This window comes from Phoca vitulina, unplaced genomic scaffold, assembly GCF_004348235.1.
Source record: "Phoca vitulina isolate PV1807 unplaced genomic scaffold, GSC_HSeal_1.0 scaffold80, whole genome shotgun sequence".
In the NCBI taxonomy this organism is placed as follows: domain Eukaryota; kingdom Metazoa; phylum Chordata; class Mammalia; order Carnivora; family Phocidae; genus Phoca; species Phoca vitulina.
The window spans coordinates 3,411,200-3,436,841 of record NW_022589783.1 but is presented as its reverse complement, the minus strand read 5'-3'; the positions used below and the strand labels follow the sequence as shown (position 1 = coordinate 3,436,841).

Sequence of the window (25,642 nt, the reverse complement as noted above, 5' to 3'; positions counted from 1 at the left end):
CCAAAAGTTAGCATTGTTGGTCCTTATAATGTGTACTTGTCAATGTTATTTTTCCCCTTGGAGCAAATGAGAACAGACCTGCTCACACTTAAACATGAAGCTCTTTAAAACCTTTAAGATAGTCTTCCATCTCCCCTTCCATCTGCCCTGAGTCTCTCCTCCAGGCAGACCACCTGCCTTCGCTCCAGATGACTCACACCGAGTAACTTTGTTTTCTTTTTTTAATTTAATTTTATTAAATTAAATTAAATGTTAGTCACCATACAGTACATTATTAGTTTTTGATGTAGTGATCCACGATCCATTGTTTTCGTATAACACCCAGTGCTCCATGCAGTATGTGCCCTCCTTAATACCCATCACCAGGCTAACCCACCCCCCATGCCCCTCCCCTCTGGAACCCTCAGTTTGTTTCTCAGAGTCCATAGTCTCTCATGGTTCGTCTCCCCCTCCGATTTCCCCCCTTTCATTTTTCCCTTCCTTCTCCTAATGTCCTCCATGCTATTCCTTCTGTTCCACAGATGATTGAAACCATATGATAATTGACTTTCTCTGCTTGGCTTATTTCACTTAGCGTAGTCTCCTCCAGTCCCATCCATGTTGACGTAAAAGTTGGGTATTCATCCGTTCTGATGGCTGAGTAATATTCCATTGTATATGTGGACCACATCTTCTTTATCCTTTCATCTGTTGAAGGGCATCTCGGCTCTTTCCAGTTTGGCTATTGTGGACATTGCTGCTATGAACATTGGGGTGCATATGGCCCTTCTTTCACTACATCTGTGTCTTTGGGGTAAATACCCAATAGTGCAATTGCTGAGTCATAGAGTAGCTCTATTTTTAATTTTTTGAGGAACCTCCACACTGTTTTCCAAAGTGGCCGTACCAGCTTGCATTCCCATCAACAGTGTAACAGGGTTCCCCTTTCTCCACAACCTCTCCGACATTTGTTGTTTCTTGCCTTGTCAATTTTACTTGCCATTCTAACTGGTGTAAGGTGATATCTCAATGTGGTTTTGATTTGAATTTCCTTCATGGCTAATGATGATGAACATTTTTTCATGTGTCTCTTAGCCATTTGCATATTTTCTTTTGAAAAGTGTCTGTTCATGTCTTCTGCCCATTTTTTTAAATTTTATTATGTTATGTTAATCACCATATATTACATCATTAGTTTTTGATGTAGTGTCCCATGATTCATTGTTTGCATATAACACCCCGTACTCCATTCAGTATGTGCCCTCTTTAATACCCATCACCACGCTAACCCATCCCCCACCCCCCTGCCCCCTAGAACCCTCAGTTTGTTTCTGAGTCCATAGTCTCTCACGGTTCGTCTCCCCATTCGATTCCCCCCCCCCTTCATTTTTCCCTTCCTCCTTCCTTCTTCTTTTTTTTTTTTTTTAACATATAATGTATTATTTGTTTCAGAGGTACAGGTCTGTGATTCATCAGTCTTACACAATTCACAGCACTCACCATAGCACATACCCTCCCCAATGTCTATCACTCAGCCACCCCATCCCTCCCACCCCTCACCACTCCAGCAACCCTCAGTTTCTTTCCTGAGATTAAGAATTCCTCATATCAGTGAGGTCATATGATACATGTCTTTCTCTGATTGACTTATTTCGCTCAGCATAATACCCTCTAGTTCCATCCATGTCGTTGCAAATGGCAAGATTTCATGTTTTTTTGATGGCTGCATAATATTCCATTGTATGTATATACCACATCTTCTTTATCCATTCTTCTGTTGATGGACATCTTGGCTCTTTCCATAGTTTGGCTATTGTGGACATTGCTGCTATAAACATTGGGGTGCACGGACATTTGTATCTTTGGGGTAAATACCCAGTAGTGCAATTGCTGGGTCATACAGTAGCTCTATTTTCAACTTTTTGAGGAACCTCCATACTGTTTTCCAGAGAGCTTCTGCCCATTTTTTGACTTGATTGTTTTTTGGGTGTTAAGTTTGAGAAGTGCCTTATAGATCTTTGATATCAGCCCTTTGTAGTGTCATTTGCAAATATCCTCTCCCATTCTGTGGGTTGCCTCTTTGTTTTGTTGACTGTTTCCTTTGCTGTGCAGAAGTTTTTTATTCTGATGAAGTCCCAAAAGTTCATTTTCCCTTTTGTTTCACTTGCCTTTGGAGATGTATCTTGAAAGAAGTTGCTGTGGCTAATGTCGAAGAGGTTACTGCCTATGTTCTCCTCTAGGATTTTGATGGATTCCTGTCTCACATTGAGGTATTTCATACATTTTGAGTTTATCTTTGTGTATGGTATTAGAGAATGGTCAAGTTTCCTTCTTCTGTATATAGCTCCCCAATTTTCCCAGCACCATTTATTGAAGAGACTGTCTTTTTTTCCATTGCATATTTTTTCCTGCCGTGTCGAAGATTATTTGACCATAGAGTTGAGGGTCCATATATGGGCTCTCTATTCTGTTCCATTGGTCTATATGTCTTTTTTTGTGCTAGTACCATGCTGTCTTGGTGATCACAGCTTTGTAATATAGCTTGAAATCAGGCAATGTGATGCCCCCAACTTTGTTTTTCTTTTTCAACATTTCCTTGGCAACTCAGGGTCTTTTCTGATTCCATACAAATTTTAGGATTATTTGTTCCAGCACTTTGAAAAATGTCATTGGAATTTTGATTGGGATGGCATTGAAGGTATAGATTGCTCTGGGTAGCATAGATATTTTAACAGTATTTATTCTTCCAATCCATGAGCATGGAATCTTTTTCCATCTTTTTGTGTCTTCTTCAATTTCTTTCATGAGTGTTCTGTAGTTCCTAGAGTATAGATCCTTTACCTCTTTGGTTAGGTTTGTTCCGAGGTATCTTATGGTTTTTAGTGCTATTGTAAATGGAATCGATTCTCTAATTTCTCTTTCTACAGTTGCATTGTTAGTGTATAAGAAAGCAACTGATTTCTGTGCATTGATTTTGTATCCTGCCACATTACTGAATTGCTGTATGAGTTCTAGTAATTTGGGGGTGGAGTCTTTTGGATTTTCCACATAAAGTATCATGTCATCTGTGAAGAGAGAGAGTTTGACTTCTTCTTTGCCAGTTTGAATACATTTTCCTTCTTTTTGTTGTCTGATTGCTGTTGCTAGAACTTCTAGTACTATGTTGAACAATAGTGGTAAGAGTGGGCATCCTTGACATGTTCCTGATCTTAAGTGAAAGGCTCTTATCTTTTCCCCATTGAGGATGACATTCACTGTGGGTTTTTCATAGGTGGATTTTATGAACTTGAGGAATGTTCCCTTTATCCCTATGCTCTGAAGACTTTTAATCAGGAAAGGAAGCCGTATTTTGTCAAATGCTTTTCTGCATCAATTGAGAGGACCATATGGTTCTTCTCTCTCCTCTTATTAATGTGTTCTATCACACTGATTGATTTGCGAATGTTGAACCACCCTTACATCCCGGGAATAAATCCCACTTGGTCGTGGTGGATGATCCTTTTAATGTACTGTTGGATCCTATTAGCTAGGATTTTGTTGAGGATTTTGGAATCCATATTCATCAGGGATATCAGTCTGAAATTCTCCTTTTTGATGGGGTCTTTGCCTGGTTTGGGGATCAAGGTAATGCTGGCCTCATAGAATGAGTCTGGAAGCTTTCCTTCTGTTTCTATTTTTTGAAACAGCTTCAGGAGAATAGGTATTGTTTCTTCTTTGAATGTTTGGTAGAATTCCCCAGGGCATCCATCAGGCCCTGGATTCTTGTTTTTTGGGAGGTTTTTGATCACTGCTTCAATCTCGTTACTGGTTATTGGCCTATTCAGGTTGTCAGTTTCTTCCTGTGTCAGTCTTGGGAGTTTATACGTTTCCCGGAAGGCATCCATTTCTTCCAGGTTGCTTAATTTATTGGCATATAGTTGATAATAATTTCTAATAAGTGTTTCTATTTCCTTGGTGTTAGTCGTGATCTCTCCCCTTTCATTCATAATTTTATTAATTTGGATCCTTTCTCTTATCGATTTTATTAATTCTTTCAGAGAACCAGCTTCTAGTTTCATTGATCTGATCTACTGTGTTTCTGGTTTCTAATTCATTGATCTCTGCTCTAATCTTAATTATTTATCTTCTAATGCGTGGCTTAGGCATCGTTTGTTGCTTTTTCTCCAGTTCTTTAAGGTGTAAAGTTAGTTGGTGAATTCGGAATTTTTCTGTTTTTTTGAGTGATTCTCAGATGGCTATGTGTTTTCCCCTTAGGGACCACCTTTGCAGTATACCATAGGTTTTGGAAAGATGTGTTTTCATTCTCATTGGTTTCCATGAATTGTTTACATTCTTTGATTTCCTGGTTGACCCACACATTCTTGAGCAGAGTGGTCTTTAGCTTCCAGGTGTTTGAATTTCTTCCAAATTTTTTCTTGTGATTGAGTTCCAGTTTTAAAGCATTATGGTCTGAGAATATGCAGGGAATAATCTCAATCTTTTGGTATTGGTTGAGACCTGATTTGTGACCCAGTATGTGGTCTATTCTGGAGAAAGTTCCATGTGCACTTGAGAAGAATGAGTATTCTGTTGTTTTAGGGTGGAATGTTCTGTATATATCTATGAGGTCCATCTGGTCCAGTGTGTCATTCAAAGCTCTTGTTTCTTTGTTGATTTTCTGCTTAGATGATCTATTTATTGCTGAGAGTGGAGTATTGAGGTTTCCTACAATTAACATATTATTATGAATATGACTCTTTATTTTGCTTAACAGTTGGCTTATGTAGTTGGCTGCTCCCATGTTGGGGGCATAGATATTTACAATTGTTAGATCTTCTTCTTGGATAGACCTTTTAAGAATGATATACTGTCCTTCTGTGTCTCTAACTATAGTCTTTAGCTTAAAATCTAATTTGTTTGATATAAGAACTGCTACCCCCGCTTTCTTTTGAGGTCCGTTGGCATGGAAGGTGGATCTACATCCCTTCACTTTCAGTCTGGATGTATCTTTAGGTTCAAAATGAGTCTCTTGTAGACAGCATATGGATGGGTCCTGTCTTTTTATCTAATCTGCAACCCTGTGCCATTTTATGGGAGCATTTAGGCTGTTCATGTTGAGAGTGATTATTGAAAAAATACAAATTTATTGTCATGTTGCCTGTGAAGTCCTTGTTTCTATAGATTGTCTCTGTAAATTTCTGTCCTATATCATTCTTGAGGTCTTTCTCCTTTTATAGAACCCCCCTTAATATTTCTTGCAGGGCTGGCTTAGTGGTCACATATTCTTTCAGTTTCTGCCAGTCTTGGAAGCTCTTTATCTCTCCATCCTTTCTAAATGACAGCCTTGCTAGATAAAGTATTCTTGGCTTCATGTTCTTCTCATTTAGTACCCTGAATATGTCTTGCCAGCCCTTTCTGGCTTGCCAGGTCTTGCAATAGGTCTGACATTATTCTGATGTTCCTCCCTCTGTACGTAAGGAATCTCTTCCCCCTAACTGCCCTTAAGATGGTTTCTTTGGTTCTAAGATTTGTGAGTTTTACTATTACATGCTGGGGCGTGTGTCTGTTCTCCTTGATCTTGGGAGGGGTCCTCTCTGCCTCTAGGACATGAATGTTTGTGTCATTCCCCAGATTAGGGAAGTTCTCAGCTATGATTTGCTCAAATATATCTTCTAGGCCTCTCTCTCTCTCCACCCCCTCAGGGATAATTCTGACATTGGAACATTTCATGGCGTCACTTATTTCTCTAATTCTGTTTTCATGGATTTTAAGCTGTTTCTCCCAGGCCTCCTCTTTTTCCTTCTTTTCTATCAGTTTTTCTTCTAGATACTAATTCGTTCTTCTGCCTCGCTTACCCTAGCTGTTAGATTATCTAGATTAGATTGGATCTCACTGATAGCTTTTTTAAATTCTGCCAGATCAGCTCTCATTTCTGCCCTTAGAGACTCTATGTTGCCATTAATTGATTTCTCCATTCTAGCAATCATCTTCATAACTGTTACCCTGAAGTCTATTTCCGACATCTTGCTTATATCTGTATCCATTTGTAAATCTGTGGCAGAAGTCAGTCTCTGAGTCTTTCCTATTTTGGGGGTTCCTCCTCTTAGTCATTCTGTTGAAGGGTGGTTGAGGGAATGTACAGAGTCTGAATTATTGACCACAACCCAAGCAAGATGCACCTGTTTTTTAGGGACCTTAGAATTATCGGCCTCTTGTTCTCCCAGCCTGTCTTCTCGGGGAGGGGCCTGCTGCGCTGTTACTCAGGCAACCCTGTTTAGACAGAGTTGTCCTGCCCCCTGGGGGTGGGGATGAGCTCAGTGAAAACCGGTTTTTTGGGGCTTTTGTTCTCTGGCAGCTTTCCCTGGTGGCTTTCTGCATTTCTTCTGAGAGTCAAAGCAGAAGAGACCGTTTCCAACCCTCTGCCTCAGAACAGATATATCGCAGTCTGTTCTTCAGTGAGCTCTGCAGGCCACACTGTCTCTGTTTCTTTCAGTGCTGCTATAAACTGCAACGTCCTCGGTTGTGCACCCCTTAGCTGCACTCCCAGCACTCGCTTCCAGGTCCAGGCATGTCTCTGCCCTTTGTGCTTCTAAAACCACCAACCGCCCCCAGTTCACACGTGTGCCCCCGCAACTCCAGGTTTCAGTCCGGTGGGCTGCCCTAAAGTCCGTTCCCTGCCACTACCGGTCTGCGAGTCTGTGCCCGGTCCCCAGCGCGGGAGACTTTTGTGCTCCAGTGGTGCAGGATCCCGAAGTCTCCCTCCTACTTCCATTTATCTTCTGATATCTGCCCCCAAAATCACAGCTCCCTGCTTCATACCTCGAAACCAACCACCGTAGAAATCCAGATATATCTTCTCACAACTCAGGCTGATTTCGTGGGTGTTCAGAGTGGTCTGGTAGATATCCAGCTCAGTTCAAGGGACTGGTTGGAATAGGGTCCCCTACTCCTCCGCCATCCTTTAGGGGAGATTTGAGTTCTATTTTACAAATTTGGGAGAGGTAGTTAGGGACAGGGAGTGGGGAAACATGTAAGGCAGGGTCTTTTACAAAACCTATAAGGCAAGAGTCATGAGGTTCACCAGGGAGCAGAAGGGAGTGGCGTGGAGACCTCAGGGGTTGATCTTGGAAAGGGATTTGGTAGCTTCTTTCTGCAGGAGAGAAAAGTTGGAGGGGAGATCTGCAGTGAGGCCATAGACGTGAAGACTGGGTGGTGGATTAGAGGAGGACTAAAGAAGTTAATTCAGTGCCATTGGAGGATAGATTGACCTGGGGCAGGAAGTCAAGGGAGGCAAAGAATGGAGTCAAGGAGAACTTTGATTTTAGCTCAGTATACTGAGTGATGAAACCACCAACTCAGATAGGAAATATCAAAGGAGAACTGGGTTTTTAGGGTTGTTGAAGAGTTTATTTTGGAGACTATTGAGTTTTTGGTGCTTATGAGGCATGAGGTAGGGACGTCTAGGTGGAAATCTGGTTTAAAACTACAGGAGTGGATGATTTCATCGAAGAAGAAGAAGATACAAAATGAGTCTGCATGAGTGTGCAGAGCGGGGCATGAGTGTGCATGGCGGGGCATGAGTGTGTATGATGAGGCTGAGGTAGTGAAGACCATAGACAAATAAAAAGTATGGCTCCGTGGGAGCAGAGGAGGAGAGAAGATAAGAAGTGTGGGCAGATGTTTCAGAAATAGAAGAAGCAAACCAAATGTGAACTCACCCCATGACAGACTTTTGACTGGTTATTTTTATTCCAATTATTGAATGCCAATAGCAACTATTTTTCATGATATATTAGAAAGAAAATTTGCTGAAATTGCTTTCCCATCTTGTGAATGGTGTTTTGGGTAACAAGTCTTTATATATTAATTTTCCAAGAGAAATTTGATAGTGAAGAAGAAACCAAAGTAACTCAAATCTGTGAACTTCTAAGAGTACACTCTTAGAAAAATAACTGAATGCAATCTTACTAACTTCCAACTCTGTACTTTTTTCCCCATGATCAGAAGTATTCAGGGGCACCTGGGTGACTCAGATGGTTGGCTCAGGTCATGATCCCAGGGTCCTGGGATTGAGTCCCATGTCGGGCTCCCTGCTCATTGGGGAGCCTGCTTCTTCCTCTCCCTCTACTGCCCCCCCCCCCCCGCCTGTGCTCTCTCACTTTCTCTGTCAAATAAATAAATAAAATCTTTAAAAAAAAAAAGTATTTAGAGACTATTTTAAAGAAAGAAACACAAATACAACAGATGGAGACCGGGCAGGGGGCGGGGGGCGGGGGGGGGGGAAAGGCTTTATCTTTCTAAGGAACAAATTCTTTCAAGGAGATGTAGCTTTTTTTTTTAAATTCCTTTCAAGATAAGGCATTTGCTCTTTAAAGAGTAGTCTCTTTTATGCCTGTGGTTCTTTTGGCTCTGGGTTGAGAGGATATTTTGTGGAAGAGAATGCTGTTTGATAGTTCCATCTTGGAGCAAAGAGAAGACTGTTACATCACCTTCTCCCTTTGCTAATTTTTAAAGAGTAACATATAAATCCTAAGTGCACTTTCATTTCTAAGGGTCCCATTTGCATCAACTGTTCACTCTGGAAGGCTTCTTTCATATACATCCTTGGCAGATCCAGCATCTCAGGTCTCCCTGTCTCTTTTTGACTCTGTCCCATTTTTGTTGGAATCTTTCTAATTAGTGATTCAGTTTTCCAGATATTTCACAACATTTTCCATCCATATTTTTTTTCTTTTTGCCCCATATTACACAGAATGGAGAATGGGTAGTTCTCCCATCTTCTTACCCTTGCCCATATAAGATTATTTTAATTCGGTCTTCTTTTTCTCATTGGCTGCAGTCAGAAGATACTCCCAGGGCTGAATTTCAGAGTTATTTAGTGGTATGTTTAAAGAGGAGTGTTAAGATCAACTTCTAGGTGTCTGGGAATGGCATAACCAGAGGATGAATTGAAATCACTGCTTCCAGAGGGATTAAAGAAATATTCTTTCTACTGCAAAATTTTGCATATTTGTTATATCTGTTGGTATCCTGGATTTTTTGGTTGACAGCAATCAACTTGGACTTGTAACTTGAGTTAAGAGATATGCCCTTTGTTCAGGCAATTTCCAGTGTCGTGATTGGAGAGAGAGAGACTTCAGATCAAATCTTGCTTGAACTTAATTTGAATTCCTTCGGATTCAATTTTCCTATCTTCAGAATAGGATGCTAATACTTGCGTTGAGTGAGTTCCTGGATGCTGAGGAGCCGGCACCCCTCACCTCCATGAAAGCTCACCGCTTACCCCTCAGCTTCATTGGCATCACCATGACTGTTCTCTACAGCCATTTCAAAGACTTCCCTCAGGGTTTTTGGTCTATGAGTGGTCCTCCCAGCACCTCACTTCTGTACCGAAACTGTTTTGATATAAGGAATTTGTTTATCTGTTTGTTTTAGAAGTGGCTGGAGATTTATAGGGAGGGAGTCCAGTAACTTAAGAGTCTGTCCACATTTGATATAATAGGTACCTTTTTTCCTCTGGATTTAGACTAGATATACCATTTACCTATTGCTGTATAAGAAACTACCCAAAACTTAACAGCTTAAGACAACCAACACTTCTTATCTTAAAATTACTGTGGGTCAGGGATTCAAGACCATCTTATCTGAGTGTCTCTGGCTCGTGGTCTGTCAGTGTCAGCCAGGGCTACATCATCTGAAGGTTCAACTAGGGGTGAAGACTCTGTGCATCCAAGCTCCCTCATGTGGCTGTGGGCAAGACGCCTCAGCTCCTTGTGGGCTGTTGGCGATCTGCTGGGGAGGAACCTTGGTGGCTCACCACATGGACCTCTCCTTAGGGCTGCTTAGGTGTCCTCACAGCATGGCGGCTGTCTTTCCCCAGAGCAGTGATCCAAAGGAAAGCCAGCAAGAAGCCACAACACCTTTTACAACCCGATCTCAGAAGTCTCACACCATGATGTATGCCACATTCTATTCGATCAAGTCCCTTGGAATTAGGCACCACCCCTTCTTCCCCTCCCCCTCCTCCTTTTTGCCTCTATTCCTCCGCTCTCCTTCCTTTTCCTCTCTCCTCTGCCCTTGCTGTACCTCACTTTCCTATTTTAGCAAACAAAGGTCACCTTTTGCCTGCTTGAGTTATCATGAAACTAGAGTGAGATGAACAGGATGAACAGGTGGCTTTGGAGGAGAGTTTAAGCACACCGTGTAACAGCACCATGTGCCCTGACCTCGGACAAAGGTGGTGTGTCTGTTGAGCTTCTGTTCTTGCTTCTGAGGGAGCTGGTCCATCCCAGAAGCAGTTTAGTCAAAGCACAGGGTCCTCAGGTGGGTGCTCTCTGACCAGAAATCTGCTCAGGACCAGCCCTCCCTTCTCCTGGGGAAGCAGTACCAGGCATCATGTCAGAAACAGCAGAGTGGGTTTGTGTGCTCCTTCTCAGATTGCAGGGGCAGGTCCGGAAGTTCTCCTTCAGATTCTTTGGCTTACTGGCTATTTACTCATAAGGAAAGCAGTATTTGGACAAATTTCCTCATCAGATGCCTACCCACCTCCCTCCAGCAAGCCCCCCAGGCCCCATATTTCTGGTGCAGAAGTCTCAGGATCTTCGGAAGCAAAAGAACTTTGGGACTTGAGGGCTGCTGTTTACTTTTATATCTGGATTCTTTTTCTCCAGTAACTGTGATCCACTATGATTATCTCTAAGTTAATCCAGGGGCCCCGATGAGGCGGGGAGTCAGTGAGCTTAGCAGGGTCCTGCCTGTTCTCTTTCTCAGGCTCACTCCATCATCCACACCCCAGTGCATTCCTCTATCCCACATGCTTCACACTGGAACTATCTCCCTTGGCCTCACCCATTACCTTTAGGAAGGTGGTTTTAAATGCTGGTCACTGAACATGTCCCCACACAGGTTTTTGACTCTCAGAAGGTACACGTGTGGAAGAAAGAGAAGTGCGGTATGTTCTTGCTTCAACCCTGCAGATAATCCATCACATTCCAGCTCTGGGGAGGGTCTCTATCCAGAAAGCTGGAGGTGAAGGATGCCAAGAATTCTTGAACTGCATGTTCTCCCCATTTGTGGTCATCCCTTGCATTCTAGTCATTGCATTTATGGGTTAGAGAATCATCTCCTAGCTCAAGATTTTAAGAGAAGCTTCAGGTTGGGGGTTATAGGAGTTTGGAAACACTGTTTTTTGTTACCTTAGTTTTAAAAGCCACACTCCCTCTTGTAATGAGTTCTTAGTTTATTGACCACTCTCTGAAGCTAAAAGATGCACATCACTTTGTACAGAAGGACAGGAGTTTGCCCAGTTAAGCCTATCTTGGTTTCAGTATTCACTGAGGATGCACAATGGAATTTGCCATAATTTACAGGGAACTCCCACAGTACATGGGTCTTCTGGTGTGCTGGGTCTAGCTGACTGACAGCCTCTGGTGACCTCTTCATTCGTCCTGTGATACATGTCCTTGAGCTGGAAATCTGTGCCCCCGATTTAATCACAAATCAGCCAGCTATGGGGTCGATATCAAGCCTCTGCCCAGTAAACAATGTGCAAATGAAGAAAGTAAAATAAACAAGATATGCAAATTAACTTTCTAAGTAAGTGAAAGACTTTGCCTCCAGGTCTCCTGATTAACTACTTTTCCTCCACTGATGTTTTTTAGGACGCACAGTGATTTGAAAAATATCATGATCACAGCCTTTATCTCAATGCTTGCTTTTTTTTTTCTTTCTTTCTTTTTTTGTCTTGTCTGTTTCAGATATACCAACACTCCTACACTGGATATTATGTCCTGAGCAAAATTCCTCATGGGTAAGATTATTCTTTCATTTTCTTTTAATGAGAAATACTCAGAACAAAGAAAGGGTAGAACCCTGAGTAGTTGCTTAATTCATAGAATTAAGGGCAGGAAATGGGGCAGCTTGATTCTGACAGTGAAGTCCCCTGATGTTGTAGAGCTTCCCTGGCTCCTCCCTGTCTAACTGTATCCAGCTTCTAGGAGGTCCCATGAATCTGGTTACTTGCCCATTTGTGAAGCCTCCCGTCCTAGAACAAAGCCACCTATCTCCTGTTCTGGTTGCCGAGGTTTCCCCTTGAGGTCCTGCAGGGCAGGACTATCTCCCCACCCACCCTGCCCTGTAATCAGCTGTGGCCCTCCCAGGTACAGGGGTGGGGAGTGGGGGGGATAGCCCCAGGACTCCCACAGTGTTCTGGTTATCTACATAATAGAGTGGCACCCCTAAGCTCATCCGGTCTCTCAAAAATGCATGATTTGGGACCCAAACCTGTGTGTAGGAAGGACAGACATGAGAGCATACATGATTTTATAAGGCTTTCAGTGCTGGGTACCTATACTCACACACAGCACAGGGATGCATTATCAGGAGCTCAACTCTTGAGTCCAGAGGCAGCAAAAGACACTGGTTAAAGTTTGCTGAAGCCATTTGTTGAGTCAGACGCATGGAGACGGGCTGCTGAACTAGGAATGAGAGGCAGGGATGGCTTTCTGTTTCTCTCCCATCCTCCCCCATCCCCTCCTCCTCTCCCCTCCCCCACCCCCAGCCTTCTTGTTCCATTCCTCCTTCCTCGTCCCCTCCTCCCCTCCTCCACCCCTCTGGGGCTTCTTTCACAATCCTTTGGAAAGGGGAGGGGCTCTGGAAATGCTATGGCTGGTGTTGTATGGATTGTCTATGAATATTTGAGGGAGGCATCCTCATTTTCCTGAATTTAAACAAGCAGCAGGAATTGCTGAAAAGTATTGTTTAATAGGAGAGCATGAACCAGCAACATGGATGTTTACAACTGTGTCCATCTGCTTTCTACTAAGTTTAAGTAGAACATGGGCATCTCTTTGGAAAACAAACACGGAGAAAATAATTTCATTTGGCCTTCAGACAAAGGAGAGATGTATGTAGATATGCAGCAACATGAGATTAACAGTTTCTGTGAGATGAGTAGACAAATCAAGTTCAAAGAAACTTAAGATGAGCCACTGTGGTAAAAATGAAGTATCCATAGGAATTTTTCATTTAAAGCATATTTTAAATATAAACTCAGATGTTTTCCACTAAGGAGGAATTATTCTCTTATTTTTTCAAGCCGATCTGCATCTTCAAAGCTCACGGCAGGCAGGAGTATGATTAAGCCTTGAGATTTATGTGCCCATTGTAGGACAATAGAATGTATTATAGGTGACAGATATTTTTGTTCCATCTTCTATATATTTGTAAAACTCAGAACTGTAAAAGCATCTGATGCTCAATACATTGTGTTAATACTTCACTGCATCAGTCAGAGTTTAGAAAAAGTAGATTTGGACAACCTGACCTAAACCAGCTGCAAACCAGAGGACAAGATAGTCTGTGTTGACGACTTGTTTTCAGTGTTGATGATGATGATGATGATCCCCCCATAGAGAATGTCAACATATAACGGGCTGCCTTCGGTTTTTTTTAAATCATCACAGTAATAATAATTGCCATCATTTATAAATTGACTTTTATGCACCTACACTCCAGCAGGGTAGCCTGCAAGAAAAGCATCCCTACCCACATTTACAGTGAGAGCTGTAAGGCGTAGCTGCCCCGCATCTCCTAGCTCACGTACAGCCTGGCTGACTCCGAACCCCGTGCTCTCAAGACAACCCCTTGAGTTACGTTAGAGCTGTAAAGATCAGACTTAGTGGTGCTAAAATATTTCTTTTCTGAGGACTATTATACGATTGAAAGATGTAGCAGATGACTCGTTACGTTTACTGGTAAAGAACCCTGGGTGGACGAGAAGGTCTGTGGCCGTCCCATCACCCTGTGCACCGACGTAGCATCTCCAAAGCTGGCAGTGCTTGACCACCCACCTCTCCCTCTTTGTTACGATCGTTTATGGAAAATGAATCAATTCATTTCATGTATTGTCAACATCTAATCTGTATTAATGAGACCATGGTTGAGGCTTCAGGCCTCAGGTTTCTGCATCTTCAGTGACAGCTCCAGCAGTCACCTGAGCAGGTGCTTCACCGGGTGGCAGGAGAAGGACGCAGCCCGCATTCTATGGCTTGTGTCCACGTGGATTTGGGGTAGAGAGGGAAGCGCAACTGTGTTTTTAAAACAAAAATAAGTCTGTGTTAAGTTATCAGGATTTACATTACTTATCATACCAAAAACGAAGAGCTTTCCTTGATGCTTCTGAAGACACACATCTGTACATTTCTCCCAATTTCTCACTTCTCTTTCCTCACTTCTCCCCTAAAGACTTCACCGTAAGCCCGAGGCTGTTCGAGCTACTGAATGGGATTAGTCGTCATTTATAACTTGAACGTTGTCTTGGCTTCAGGCTTTCCAACCCATCACGGAGAAGGGTTGAATTAATTTTTCAATGCCATCTGAATCTGGTTTCCTTCCTTTTTGCCAGTGGCAGAAGAATTCAAGGAAGGGTATACCCTTTCTACGGTGTGGTTCACAAGCCAGGAGAGGCCCTCCCTGTCCCGTGCTCTCACTTCCTCCTTCAGAGTTTGGACCTCTGTCTGAGGTGGGAGCCGAGCCCCGTCCTTCTGCACACACTGGCTAGGGTTGTAATGAGAATCCCAAGGCAGCAGGGTTTTCATCTATGCAAAGATCTAAAACCGAAGGGAAAATTTGTTTGACTTCCACGTACTAAATGTTCAAAAAGTGTATTCTTAAAAGACATGTATCTTTTACACAAATCTGTTTGCTAAGGCAGATTTAAAGCTAGTCATTCTTAACATAAAATGTTTCACTAAGTTTTTATATCAGAAAATCAGCAAAATAAAACCATCTTCTTTAATAGAGATTATAGCCAGCTAAACATTTTCTATTAAGGACGCATCATATGAGTGTTTTCATGAAGTATTTTTGTAGACTTAGCTGCTTCTTGACATTTTCCTGACATAATTTTTTTCTGGAATGAATTTTTTCTTTGGCTTGAGTGCTTTTTTAAAAATATATATATTTCTGTATGATTACAATTTCTCATATTTATTAGGATCGTCCTGAAGATCATATGGACTGGTGAAAATTATTCCTTTTATAACATAAATCTATTTTAAGGAAAATCTGGCATATCTCTTAATTGGGAGGCATTGGCAATGTGGGGTTTAGCAAACAAAGTAATAACAGATTAAATATTATTAGACTTTACTTCCTAGCCAGCTGAAATCCTTTCTGTTACAGGGAGGGGAATGATACAACCCCTATAACAATAAAATTCTCAAAGCTAAGGCTTGTTCCATGACACTTGTGTAATTATAATGCCCATGTGATGGATGTTTTAATGTCTGTCTTAAAAGAAATGTCTATAGCCTCAACTATCTATAATTCTCAGTGCTCAGTGCATTCTTTTTTATATCATCTCAATTAGACCTACCACAATTAATATTTAAGACATTCTTGTTTTGCCTCCAGTGGAAGCAAACAAGACAATATAAGTCAATGAGTATTTATTGAAATGCTCCATTGAGTAACAAAAGCATGGTTGCCATCCTTAAGAAGTTCAAAATCCTGTTGAAAAGAAAAGACACAGACTCTGTAACATCATAAAATCAAGTGGCCCAAGTGACTATTTTATTTTATTTATTTTATTTTTATTTTTATTTTTTTTAAAGATTTTATTTATTTATTTGACAGAGACAGTGAGAGCAGGAACTCAAGCAGGGGGAGTGGGAGAGGGAGAAGTAGGCTTCCCGCTGAGCAGGGAGCCCGATGTGGGACTCGATCCCAGGACTCTGGGATCATGACCTGAGCCCAAGGCAGCCGCTTAACGACTGAGCCACCCAGGCGCCCCCGAGTGACTATTTTAAACACTGAACGCAGAAGAGAAAGCTGTGGGCATCAGGTCTCATAAAGGAAGTCTGGCTGCAGCTGAGTCTCAAGAGTTGAACAAGTTATTTTTAATAGATGGAGACATAGAGCAGATATTCCAGGTCGGGAAGATCATTAAACAGACTTGACCTTTGCAATGAGCCAGCATCTTCTGGAATTAGTAGAGTTCTAGGCCAGGCCACAGCACGGGTGCTCCCATGGGGCTCTGCGTGGGTAGAGATGGGGTTGGGTGGGTTTTAGGATAGGCCTGCAGTGCAGGGAACCTAAACACTGCCTTGTGTGGTGAGTCTTTACAGTAAGAACACAGGGATCCTTTAGAGCAGTTGTGTTGAAAATGGCAGGCCTGAGTGAGTTTTCACGCATATATAGGAGGGAAGGGAGGTTTGGAGCATGGATTCAATTAGGAGGCCTGGTGGAGAGTAATGAAGGCTGGAATGTGGCAGAGCCCAGTCCGTGTAGAAACCACACTCAGACTGATGACAGGTAGCTGGTGTTCTCCTGGAAAATGAAGACAGATTTTCAGTGTTAATTCCATGTCCCTCTAATTAAATCTTTGGGGCAGCCTGTGTCCTGTTGTGAGCTGAGCCTGGTGCATGAGAAGATTCAAAATAGTGAGTTCACGAGGGCAACAATGAGAATTCTCAGCACGCCTCAGTGCCTCTGTGGCTCACCACATTTCCTCCCTGGCCTTTTTCTCATGGATCCCTGGGGGGCCCTGCCGCTGGCCCTTCCAGGAAGACACACGCTGGCTCTCTCGAGCCAGCTACCTTCACAGCTGCCAGAATATGCATGAATAGGATTGTTAGTATAATGTTCTAATGTGAAGAAATGTAAAATGTAGAAGAAAGTGATGTCCTTAAAATATCGCTTTGCATGTCTCTACCACGGCATCGAGAGGGGAGAATCCCAGTGTTACTGACTTTCACACATTTTCAGAACCGTGGACAGCTCAGAGGTCTACACTGGACTCGCTCCAGCTGCTTCTCTCTGTCCTTCCTTCTCCCTTACCCTCCAATCCTCCTTCCCTTTCTCCCTTCCTCCCTCCAGAATACAAACCTTAGCAAGCATTTGCAAGAGAACATGACTTTAAAGTCAAATAGATCTGGAAATAAATTCCCAGGCAGCCCCTTTACCCGTGTAATCACGGAAGAGTTACTTTGCTTCTCCAGGCCCAATTGCTCCATGTATATAATGGAAATAAAATGCCTGACTCATAGGGTTCATGAAAAGGTTATAGGAAATACTGTAGAATAATGAGGTGGTACATTTAAGTGCCTGCTTCAGTGTGTGGAAAGCACTACAGGCCCTATTCATGGAGGAACCGAGATCTTCCATGATAGGGCCAAGTCTCTTTAACCCCCCTTCCCTGCATTTGGACACAGTAAATTTCACCCTCAATGTCACCTCTGATCAAGTGTAATGGCTTCCTGGAGCTGAGTGTAAAAGTAGTTTAGAGCTCTGTCCGGGCTCTGTGGGAAAGAATGTGGAGAACCGTGCAGCAGCAGGGGGAGGGCGGGGAGATGCGTGCGATGCCCCTGCGTGCCAGCCCCACTCCTGTGCGTGGTCACGTCAACGGTGTGTGCAAGCGCGGCCCCCAGACAGGGCGTGCTCCTGGGCGCCCACACCCCCACTTGCGTGCCAGAGTCTGGCTGCTCTCTGTGTGCCTGGCAGCCCCATCCTCTGACCCTTCGCGACCAGCGTCCACACCCCCTTCTCAAAGAGTCCTCCTCCAATGACCCGACCTCCTGGGTGAGCATCTTCCCATTTCTCACGGCAAATGGCTAGTCCCCTTGTTGAAGTGATGTATTTTTTTCTGAATGGGAGTTTGGAAATGTGTTCAGTATGCACTCATTGCCTGACACAGTCCTCTCCCTCATCCCGAGGCCTCAGAGAGAAGGGTTTCTCTGGCAGGGGCTTGACCGTGTCTGCACCCCAGGGGGACTGGTGTCCAGGGGCAGCGTGACCTTGAAGAAGGGGTGCCCACAGACCTTGCTCTCTCCCCCATGGGGAAGTCTCCTGTGCCAGGGCTGGGTCAGCTGGCAGAAAAGCCATCAGCCACATGCAAAAGGAACTGGTTTCAACTGTACTTTCCCACCAAATCATGCTGCCCACAAACCCATTTGAAAAAGAGGTGACAATATGCATGTGCGGCTTGTTGTTAAACTTCACGTGCCTGTCCCTTGAATCGGTCCCATCCTAGGAGGCATTCCTCGGATGTTGGCTGACAGTTGGAGGAAACTAATTTAGCAGTGTTGACTAGGAAGAAGGTGCATGCCAGGACCGTACCCCAAATCAAGGAAATGAGAGTCTCTGAAGGTATGATTTCAGTTGGGACCTGGGGTCCGCTGGGCCTGCCCCTCCTTCACTTGCTGTCGTCACCAAGTGTCCTGGAAACTGAACCCTTCTCTCTCTGGAAACAAGTGACTAAAGCTTCCCCTGAAACATTAATTTCCTTGTCCTCTTGACAGACTCAGAGAGGGAGTGGCCGGTCTCAGATGAACGGTGGTGGCGGCCTTTTATTTAGTGACATTCAGCAAAGGCTCCGCTGCGTGGAAACGGGACAGAGCCTGCTGTTTGTCGCCTGGCTCCCTCCCCAGCCTGGGGCTGGGGGATGCTGCTCCCTGCTAGGTGTCCAGGCCTGCCCGCGGGAGCTTGCTGTGGGCTCCACCTAGTGGGATCGGCGGGGAAGCTGCCGGTTCGGATCCCTGCATTTTGCCAGGTCTGAGTCACACAGAGTCAGAGGCATGTCTGTGGACCCCTTTCGGTCGGGCGTGAGAGTCCGTCCCCTGAGGAGCTGGCCACACGCCTGAGGTCAGCCCTCCTCCTGCTCACAGACCTTTCCCTGAAGAGAAGCACCCCAGTGCACAGGGCAGGTGGCCCTGGACGGCTGAGTCTGCCGGACGTGTGTGGCGCATGCTGGGCATCCTTCCCTGCTGCAGGAGAGTTGCGCGCCCAGCATGTGCCCAAACTGCGCCAGCCACAGGCCAGATGATGGAAAGGCCACGTGTATCCCTTGCTGTCTCCTTTATTTGGTACTCTTTCTGTGTCCCCTCCCTCTCTTGTCTGTGCTCCATCAGTCCCTACAGAGGGTTGGACACGGAGCCCCATGCACCGGTGGCGCTGGCTTAGGTTGACTTCACGGCATCCTGCAGCAGGAAGGCGGCCCTGGAGGACAGCGAGAAGGGCACGGGGTGGACGGCGGGGTGGACAGGCTCCTGGACGGACGGGCGTACGGCAGTCCCGTGTACATAATCACCGGCTTGTTGCACCCTAACTTGCCTGTAATAACTCATGGTTTTACAGTCCAGGTTTCCAGTAAGTTTTGACTAATGGTATCACAGGAGCAAGTCCACACCAAGACAGAAAACAATCCGTCATGCCCCTCCTCCGCCCCCCGCTGTTGTCCCTGGCGACCAGTGACGGGTCGCCATCCCTGTGGTCTCGCCCCTCCTAGAATGTCTTCTCGATGGAGTCATACTCATGTGGTCCGTGTTAGCATAATTGCTTTCCACGGTGCCCCACGTTGTCGCCTGTCTGCACCATACGTTCTGTCGCCGAGAACCGATCTGCTGCGTGGATACATGGTGATTGTTTACGTGTTCGCTGTTTGACATGTGAGTTGTTTCCAGCTTGGGACTTTTTTTGATAAAACTGCTGTGAATGGGGGCGCCTGGGTGGCTCAGTTGGTTGAGCGACTGCCTTCGGCTCAGGTCATGATCCTGGAGTCCCCGGATCGAGTCCCGCATCGGGCTCCCTGCTCGGCGGGGAGTCTGCTTCTCCCTCTGACCCTCCCCCCTCTCATGTGCTCGCTCTCTCTCATTCTCTCTCTCTCAAATAAATAAATAAAATCTTTAAAAAAAAAAAAAAACTGCTGTGAATGTTTGCATACAGAATAACACATGGAGCTGTGTTTTCATTTCTCATGAGTAAACACCTACAAGGAGAATTGCTGGTTCGCACAGTAAATGTATGTTTAACTCGATAAAAAATTGCCGAATTGTTATCCAAAGTGGCTGTACTGTTTAGCCCCCTCCCCCTTTTTAAATTCATTGCCTGTCCTCACCCCATCCCTGCATGTGACTGGCCAGATTTGCCTGCCCCGTTTCCCGTCCCCGGTGCAGGCACCCGAGGGTTAGCCGTGCAGCCTGGCTGTGTGTTGCTCGTCCCCACATTTGCTGTCCTCGGAGCATTCAGTGAACGACGGGTCCATTGGGATGTATGTGGTGGGTGCGGTAGGGAATCAGAGAGGGGAGGCAGAGCACAAGCCCCTGAAGAGGCTGCTCGTGTGCATAACCTTCTGGGCATACACCTCACAAGCCATTACGACAGCTTCAGCCCCTTGAGATCCGTCCCTTCTCGGGCAGATTTCTGGGAAGGGATTGTGTTCTGAGCCCTGCCTCTCTTAGAGGAGGGACCATGGAAGGCTGAGATCCAAAATTATGCCGGTGACTTGGTCCCATGCTGGGTGTACCTGTTGCCTCCCAGCTTAAAGGCAGGGTGCAGGGCCCTCCACACCTGGAGAGCCTGGTGTCTGGTCTGCAGACCGGGGCTCCCATCCAGCGCTAGCAAAGGCCATAGAGTAACGTCTGTTGGGAGGGCACTGTAGGCTTTTTCAGACTCTCCTATCCATTCTTTTACTACATCTTGACTGCAACACTGTGAAGAAGACAGGCGGGCAGCACTGGTCCTCCCTGGGAGTGACTGGTGAGCAGTACCACCAACCCAGAGCGTATACATGACTCCTAAGTGTTTCTGGAGCCGCTAAGAACACACAGTACAGAGGGCCGTGTGCTGGGGTTCTTCCTCACCGGGAAGGCCTGATTCCAGGGCACGGGCCAGAGCCTGAGGGCACAAGTATCCAGTCCCTTGAGGCTTTCCAGCTCCCCAGGACTCCGCTCAGCCAGCAGACACTCAGGAGCCCCCCAGGACTCACTCCGCTCAGCCAGCAGACACTCAGGAGCTCCCCAGGACTCCGCTCAGCCAGCAGACACTCAGGAGCACCCCAGGACTCCGCTCAGAGCTCCCCAGGACTCCGCTCAGCCAGCAGACACTCAGGAGCCCCCAGGACTCTGCTCAGCCAGCAGACACTCAGGAGCACCCCAGGACTCCGCTCAGAGCTCCCCAGGACTCCGTTCAGCCAGCAGACACTCAGGAGCCCCCCAGGACTCACTCCGCTCAGCCAGCAGACACTCAGGAGCTCCCCAGGACTCCGCTCAGCCAGCAGACACTCAGGAGCACCCCAGGACTCCGCTCAGCGCTCCCCAGGACTCCGCTCAGCCAGCAGACGCTCAGGAGCCCCCAGGACTCCGCTCAGCCAGCAGACACTCAGGAGCTCCCCAGGACTCCGCTCAGAGCTCCCCAGGACTTCACTCAGCCAGCAGACACCCAGGAGCCCCCCAGGACTCCACTCAGCCAGCAGACACTCAGGAGCAAGGTGGACGTACTGCCCTGGGCCAAGTGCCCAGACTGAGAAGAAGCCTTGCAAAGCAAATGCTTCTGCCTATCTGGACGCAAATTCAATTTAACCCTAGCCAGTAGCTCTCTGTTTTCTACATCCAGCAAGACGGATGAAGATGCCCAGACCACAGGGGGAGGGTGGGAGTGCTGGAACCTTTAGAGCGTTCACCTTTTTCATAAACAGAAGTTGGCACAGCCGGGTCCCAGTTGCTGACGTGAAGGGCAAGTTTTCTACATCTCTGAGCCTCTTGACTTGGATTCATCACGTCATGGCCCTAACGTAAGTCTCCACTGACTCTGTGAGATGCTTGGAGTGGTTTCAGGGCACTGCTCACAAACACGCCCCCCAGGTCCCTGACAGAAACAGCTGACATGGACCGTAAGGTAACATTTCTCAAAGGAGAGAAAAAAGTCCAAATCCAGGGCTGATGCGAGCCCTGCATTTAACGATCAGTGATGTCAGAACTAGTTTCTCAGCCAGGATGGAGCTGCCTGTGAACGTCCGGCTGGGAGGCCCGTGGGCTCGGCACCCCCCCTCCAGGGCGTGTGTGGCATCACCCCGAGCCCCCGCCCGCCTCCTTCCCACGCAGCCGACGCGCGAGGGCAGCCCTCAGTGCTCATTCTTCATGCCTCTTCCTGTCCCAGAGCCACAGTAAGTCCCCACTGCTGACCACACGACATCCAGACACCAGCAGCTTCCTGGGCTCCATCCACTCTGCCCCTGGCCTGTTTCTTGCAGAATGTTCTTCCCAGGACACGCCCTTGGCTCCAGGGAGGAGCCGTGTCCTTCATCACACTTCCTGAGTTCTTGTCATCTGCCTGCTTCTTTCTTTATTCCTCTCTGCAGGTCTTTACAAAGCCCGTCACTTACAGTCCAGCATAGGCCCAAATTTCTTTCTGCTCCCTTATCCTTTCACACACGAATGAGGGAGCAAGGAATGAATGTGCATACAAATGCATCGACACACATCAGTGAGCCCTTATCACATGTGATACTGAGACCTACGGTATCATTATGTATTTTGTACTCACAGCGACAATGGGGCAGAGGTCATGTCCCCACTCTAGAGATGAGAAGACTGAGACCCACAGTTGAAGCAACTTGCTCAAGGGCTCACCGCTAGTGGTCGGCCGTGGTCGGCCATGGTTTCAACTTGGTTCTCCCGCTCCAAGCGTGGCGCTGTCCTTGTGACGTCACCTGTGCGTTTCAGCCTAAGGGGATTCCAGCCAGATTGTGGACAGAGTGCCACGTCATTCGTTTCATTTGGGTTCTTTCTTCCTCCTCATGATGAGTCTGATGTAAAGCTCTGATGATGAGTCTGATGTAAAGTGCCACGTCATTCGTTTCATTTGGGTTCTTTCTTCCTCCTCATGATGAGTCTTTCTTCCTCCTCATGATGAGGACTGCATTGAGGACCTGTAAGATTGGGGATGACCCAGTGACCAGCACTATTTGATAAAGCCAAGGTGGTGACTTTGCCCAGTGCCACCGCCCAGAGGTGTGTCTGCGCGTCCTGTCTGGGAACAGCGATATGATGAAACACTGCTGCAGTTTATGTTCTGTGTGACATCAGTCACAGAGACATAGTTAACATTGGTGCTGTTTTCCTGCTTGGTAGGACAAATGGAAGATATCTGAAGCAAATAAGTGACCCTTATCAAAATAAAATTATGCATCATTACATACTACATACAAGCCTTCTAAGAGGCCAGACGGGAAAATAGGTAAGGGACCCTGGTGTCACTGTGGTCTCAGCCCACAGCTCCAGGCTAGCCCTGCTCCGGTCCTCGTGTGCGGCCCCAGCTTGTCAAACCAAAAAGCCTGTCAACTGTAAGATAGCCAGGGCCAGCCTGGCGGGGGGGCTCTTGGTGGTTTGGAAGAAGTGAAGTGCCATTTCTTGGTAGAAAGTTGCCCCTGAGGGTCTCTGTCCCGTGAGAAAGTGCAGAGCTGTTCACCTTGGTGGAGGTGATCTTGCTGAACCTTGGCTGAAGGTCGTGGAGCTGGGTTCCCCTGCCGACCTGCCTCCTGTGTAACTGACCACCTTCTCCTTGTTCCTAAAATACAGCTAGGGGCAACTGCTCAAGAGGGTTGTCAGAACCATCCTAGGACTGCAGAAAGAGAGGTTACACAAAAACATTTGCATTAAAATTTATTTACATGTGTTGAACAAACATAAGGTTAAAAGTAACCGTCTTCCATTGCCCCCCAAGAACCCCAGGGAAAAGGGAGAAAGGTTGTCCTTTAAGAGTTACTGAAATCCAGTGGCCCTGACTGCCATTGTCCCTGTGGGCGCGGGTCAGGTTTTCATCTGCCATCACGTGGCCAGAGACCCTGACCGTGCCCACGACTCGTCATGATGATTTTGCAGGAAATAGGAATCTGACCAGTTGTACTGAACCCTTCTGAAGACAGTCTGGGTGAATAGAAAGGTCAGTACACAGAGAAGCCCAGAGAGGCAAAAAGACAGCCAATGTCCACCACGCTTGCCAGAGGAAAAAGCTGTCCTCACCATATGGGGCCACTTCACACTGTCTGCCTGTTCTGTCCGGCTCAGCAAGTACTTTCTGATTACAATGTCACCCAACCGATTCATTAACATGAGCGCTGAGGCCAACTGGCCCGTTATATTTCTCATAAAAAATTAATGAATTAGGGGCGCCTGGCTGGCTCAGTCGTTAAGTGTCTGCCTTCGGCTCAGGTCATGATCCCAGCGTCCTGGGATCGAGCCCCACATCGGGCTCCCTGCTCTGCAGGAAGCCTGCTTCTCCCTCTCCCTCTGCCCCTGTTTGTGTTCCTTCTCTCACTGTCTCTTTCTCTGTCAAATAAATAAATAAAATCTTTAAAAAAATTAACAAATTAGGGGCGCCTGGGTGGTGCAGTCAGTTGAGCATCTGGCCCTTGATTTCAGCTCAGGTCATGATCTCAGGGTTGTGGGATCGAGCCCTGCATTGGGCTCCGTGCTCAGCATGGAGTCTGCTTGAGTTTCTCTCTCCCTCTTCCTCCGCCCCTACCCCCTGTGTGCTTTCTCTCTGAAATAGATAAATCAATCTTTTTAAAAAATTAACAAATTACCTTTCTCAGTTACATCGATGGTTATGAATTTGGATAAGGTGCAACTCGTTCTAAGAGATCGCTAGGAATCCCCACGCCAAACACATCAGGCGTCTAAGGGTGCAGGCTGACGGCCGGGCCTCACTCATAGCAGCTTCTTCAAGAAGAGAGAAGGCAGCCAGCCTCCCTGGAGGATATTACAACACCACCTTTGCCATGTCTGATTCCCTTCACCAGTTGGCTTAGCTCGGTTTATCTCAGCCGTCTTCATAAAACACACGGAGCAGTTTGGGTGCAGAGATGCGAAAGGGTGTTACATCCTATTATTTCCTTATTAATCCAGTAATATGGGTGCATTACAGAAAGGCCATAAAAATGTATGTAACCAAAGTCAACTAAAAAGTATAAAAGCAAGATGTCCTTAAAAGGGAACCACTGGTTCTCAGCCCCAGTGATAAGCAGTGCGTGCAGGTTGATGATGATGGTGTTGGTGCTATGGGTAGGTATGATGCTCGGCTTCTACCTCTTCATCCTCAGCGGTCCATGGATGCCAGACAGTGTGGCTTTTAGTCACAGGAAATGTTTATTTCCAGAGTTTAGGTGCCTTCTGCCATCGCCAGCTCCTTGTTTACGACAAGATGCCCATTTCGTCAACAACACAGCGCTAATCCAGGTCACTTGGCTCTTGGGCACCCACTGCTGTCTTTGGCATGATTTTGGACCCAGAGAGAGAAAGGTCTTCTGTGAAAGCAATCTCATTATTATTTTGAGTTCCCGGATGCACTTATCTTCTTCATGTGGACAAAACAATAATTGACTGTGGTTACATCAAATTGTCTCTTACTGATTTTCTACCAACATAATCCTGGCCACTAAATAGCATTAGAATGGAAGAGATACTGTTTGCCACAGAGCAGAACACTCACTCTTAGGTAAAAAATGGTTTTCCCGTCGGTCCACGGAGTAGAGTGATGAGTGTGTGTATGTGTGCATGCGTGTGTGTTTATGTGGGGGGAGGGGAGGAAAATCCTTCTAAAAAGAAAAATTCCTAATTTAAATCTAGCGCTTTCAACCCCACCCCTGTCCCCAGTTAAAGCCAACCTGAACTAATTTCAAATCATACATTTGTCATGAGAAGCGAGAGCTGTGGAAAGGCCATTGCTGCCCATACAGTAGTCTCTAAGAGTGAAATGATACGTGAAATATTTTCATAAAGAAAAAAAGTGGCAAAAAGTGTTCTTTTCCAGGGGCACCTAGGTGGCTTAGTTGGTTAAGCATCCGACTCGTGGTTTCAGCTCAGGTCATGATCTCAGGTGCCGGGGGATTGAGGCCCGAGTTGGGCTC

General features: G+C 46.0%; 1 protein-coding gene across 5 annotated transcripts in view; it reads left to right on the top strand.

Annotated features, from left to right (window-relative positions):
- The window catches only part of DPP6 (dipeptidyl peptidase like 6), a 905,150-nt gene that overhangs the window by 699,962 nt on the left and 179,546 nt on the right, over positions 1–25,642 (top strand). For all 5 annotated transcript variants that reach the window (XM_032394354.1, XM_032394352.1, XM_032394353.1 and 2 more), the window contains exon 6: positions 11,715–11,767. In XM_032394354.1, coding sequence (XP_032250245.1) covers positions 11,715–11,767 — 53 coding nt within the window. The remainder of the gene's footprint in view (positions 1–11,714; positions 11,768–25,642) is intronic.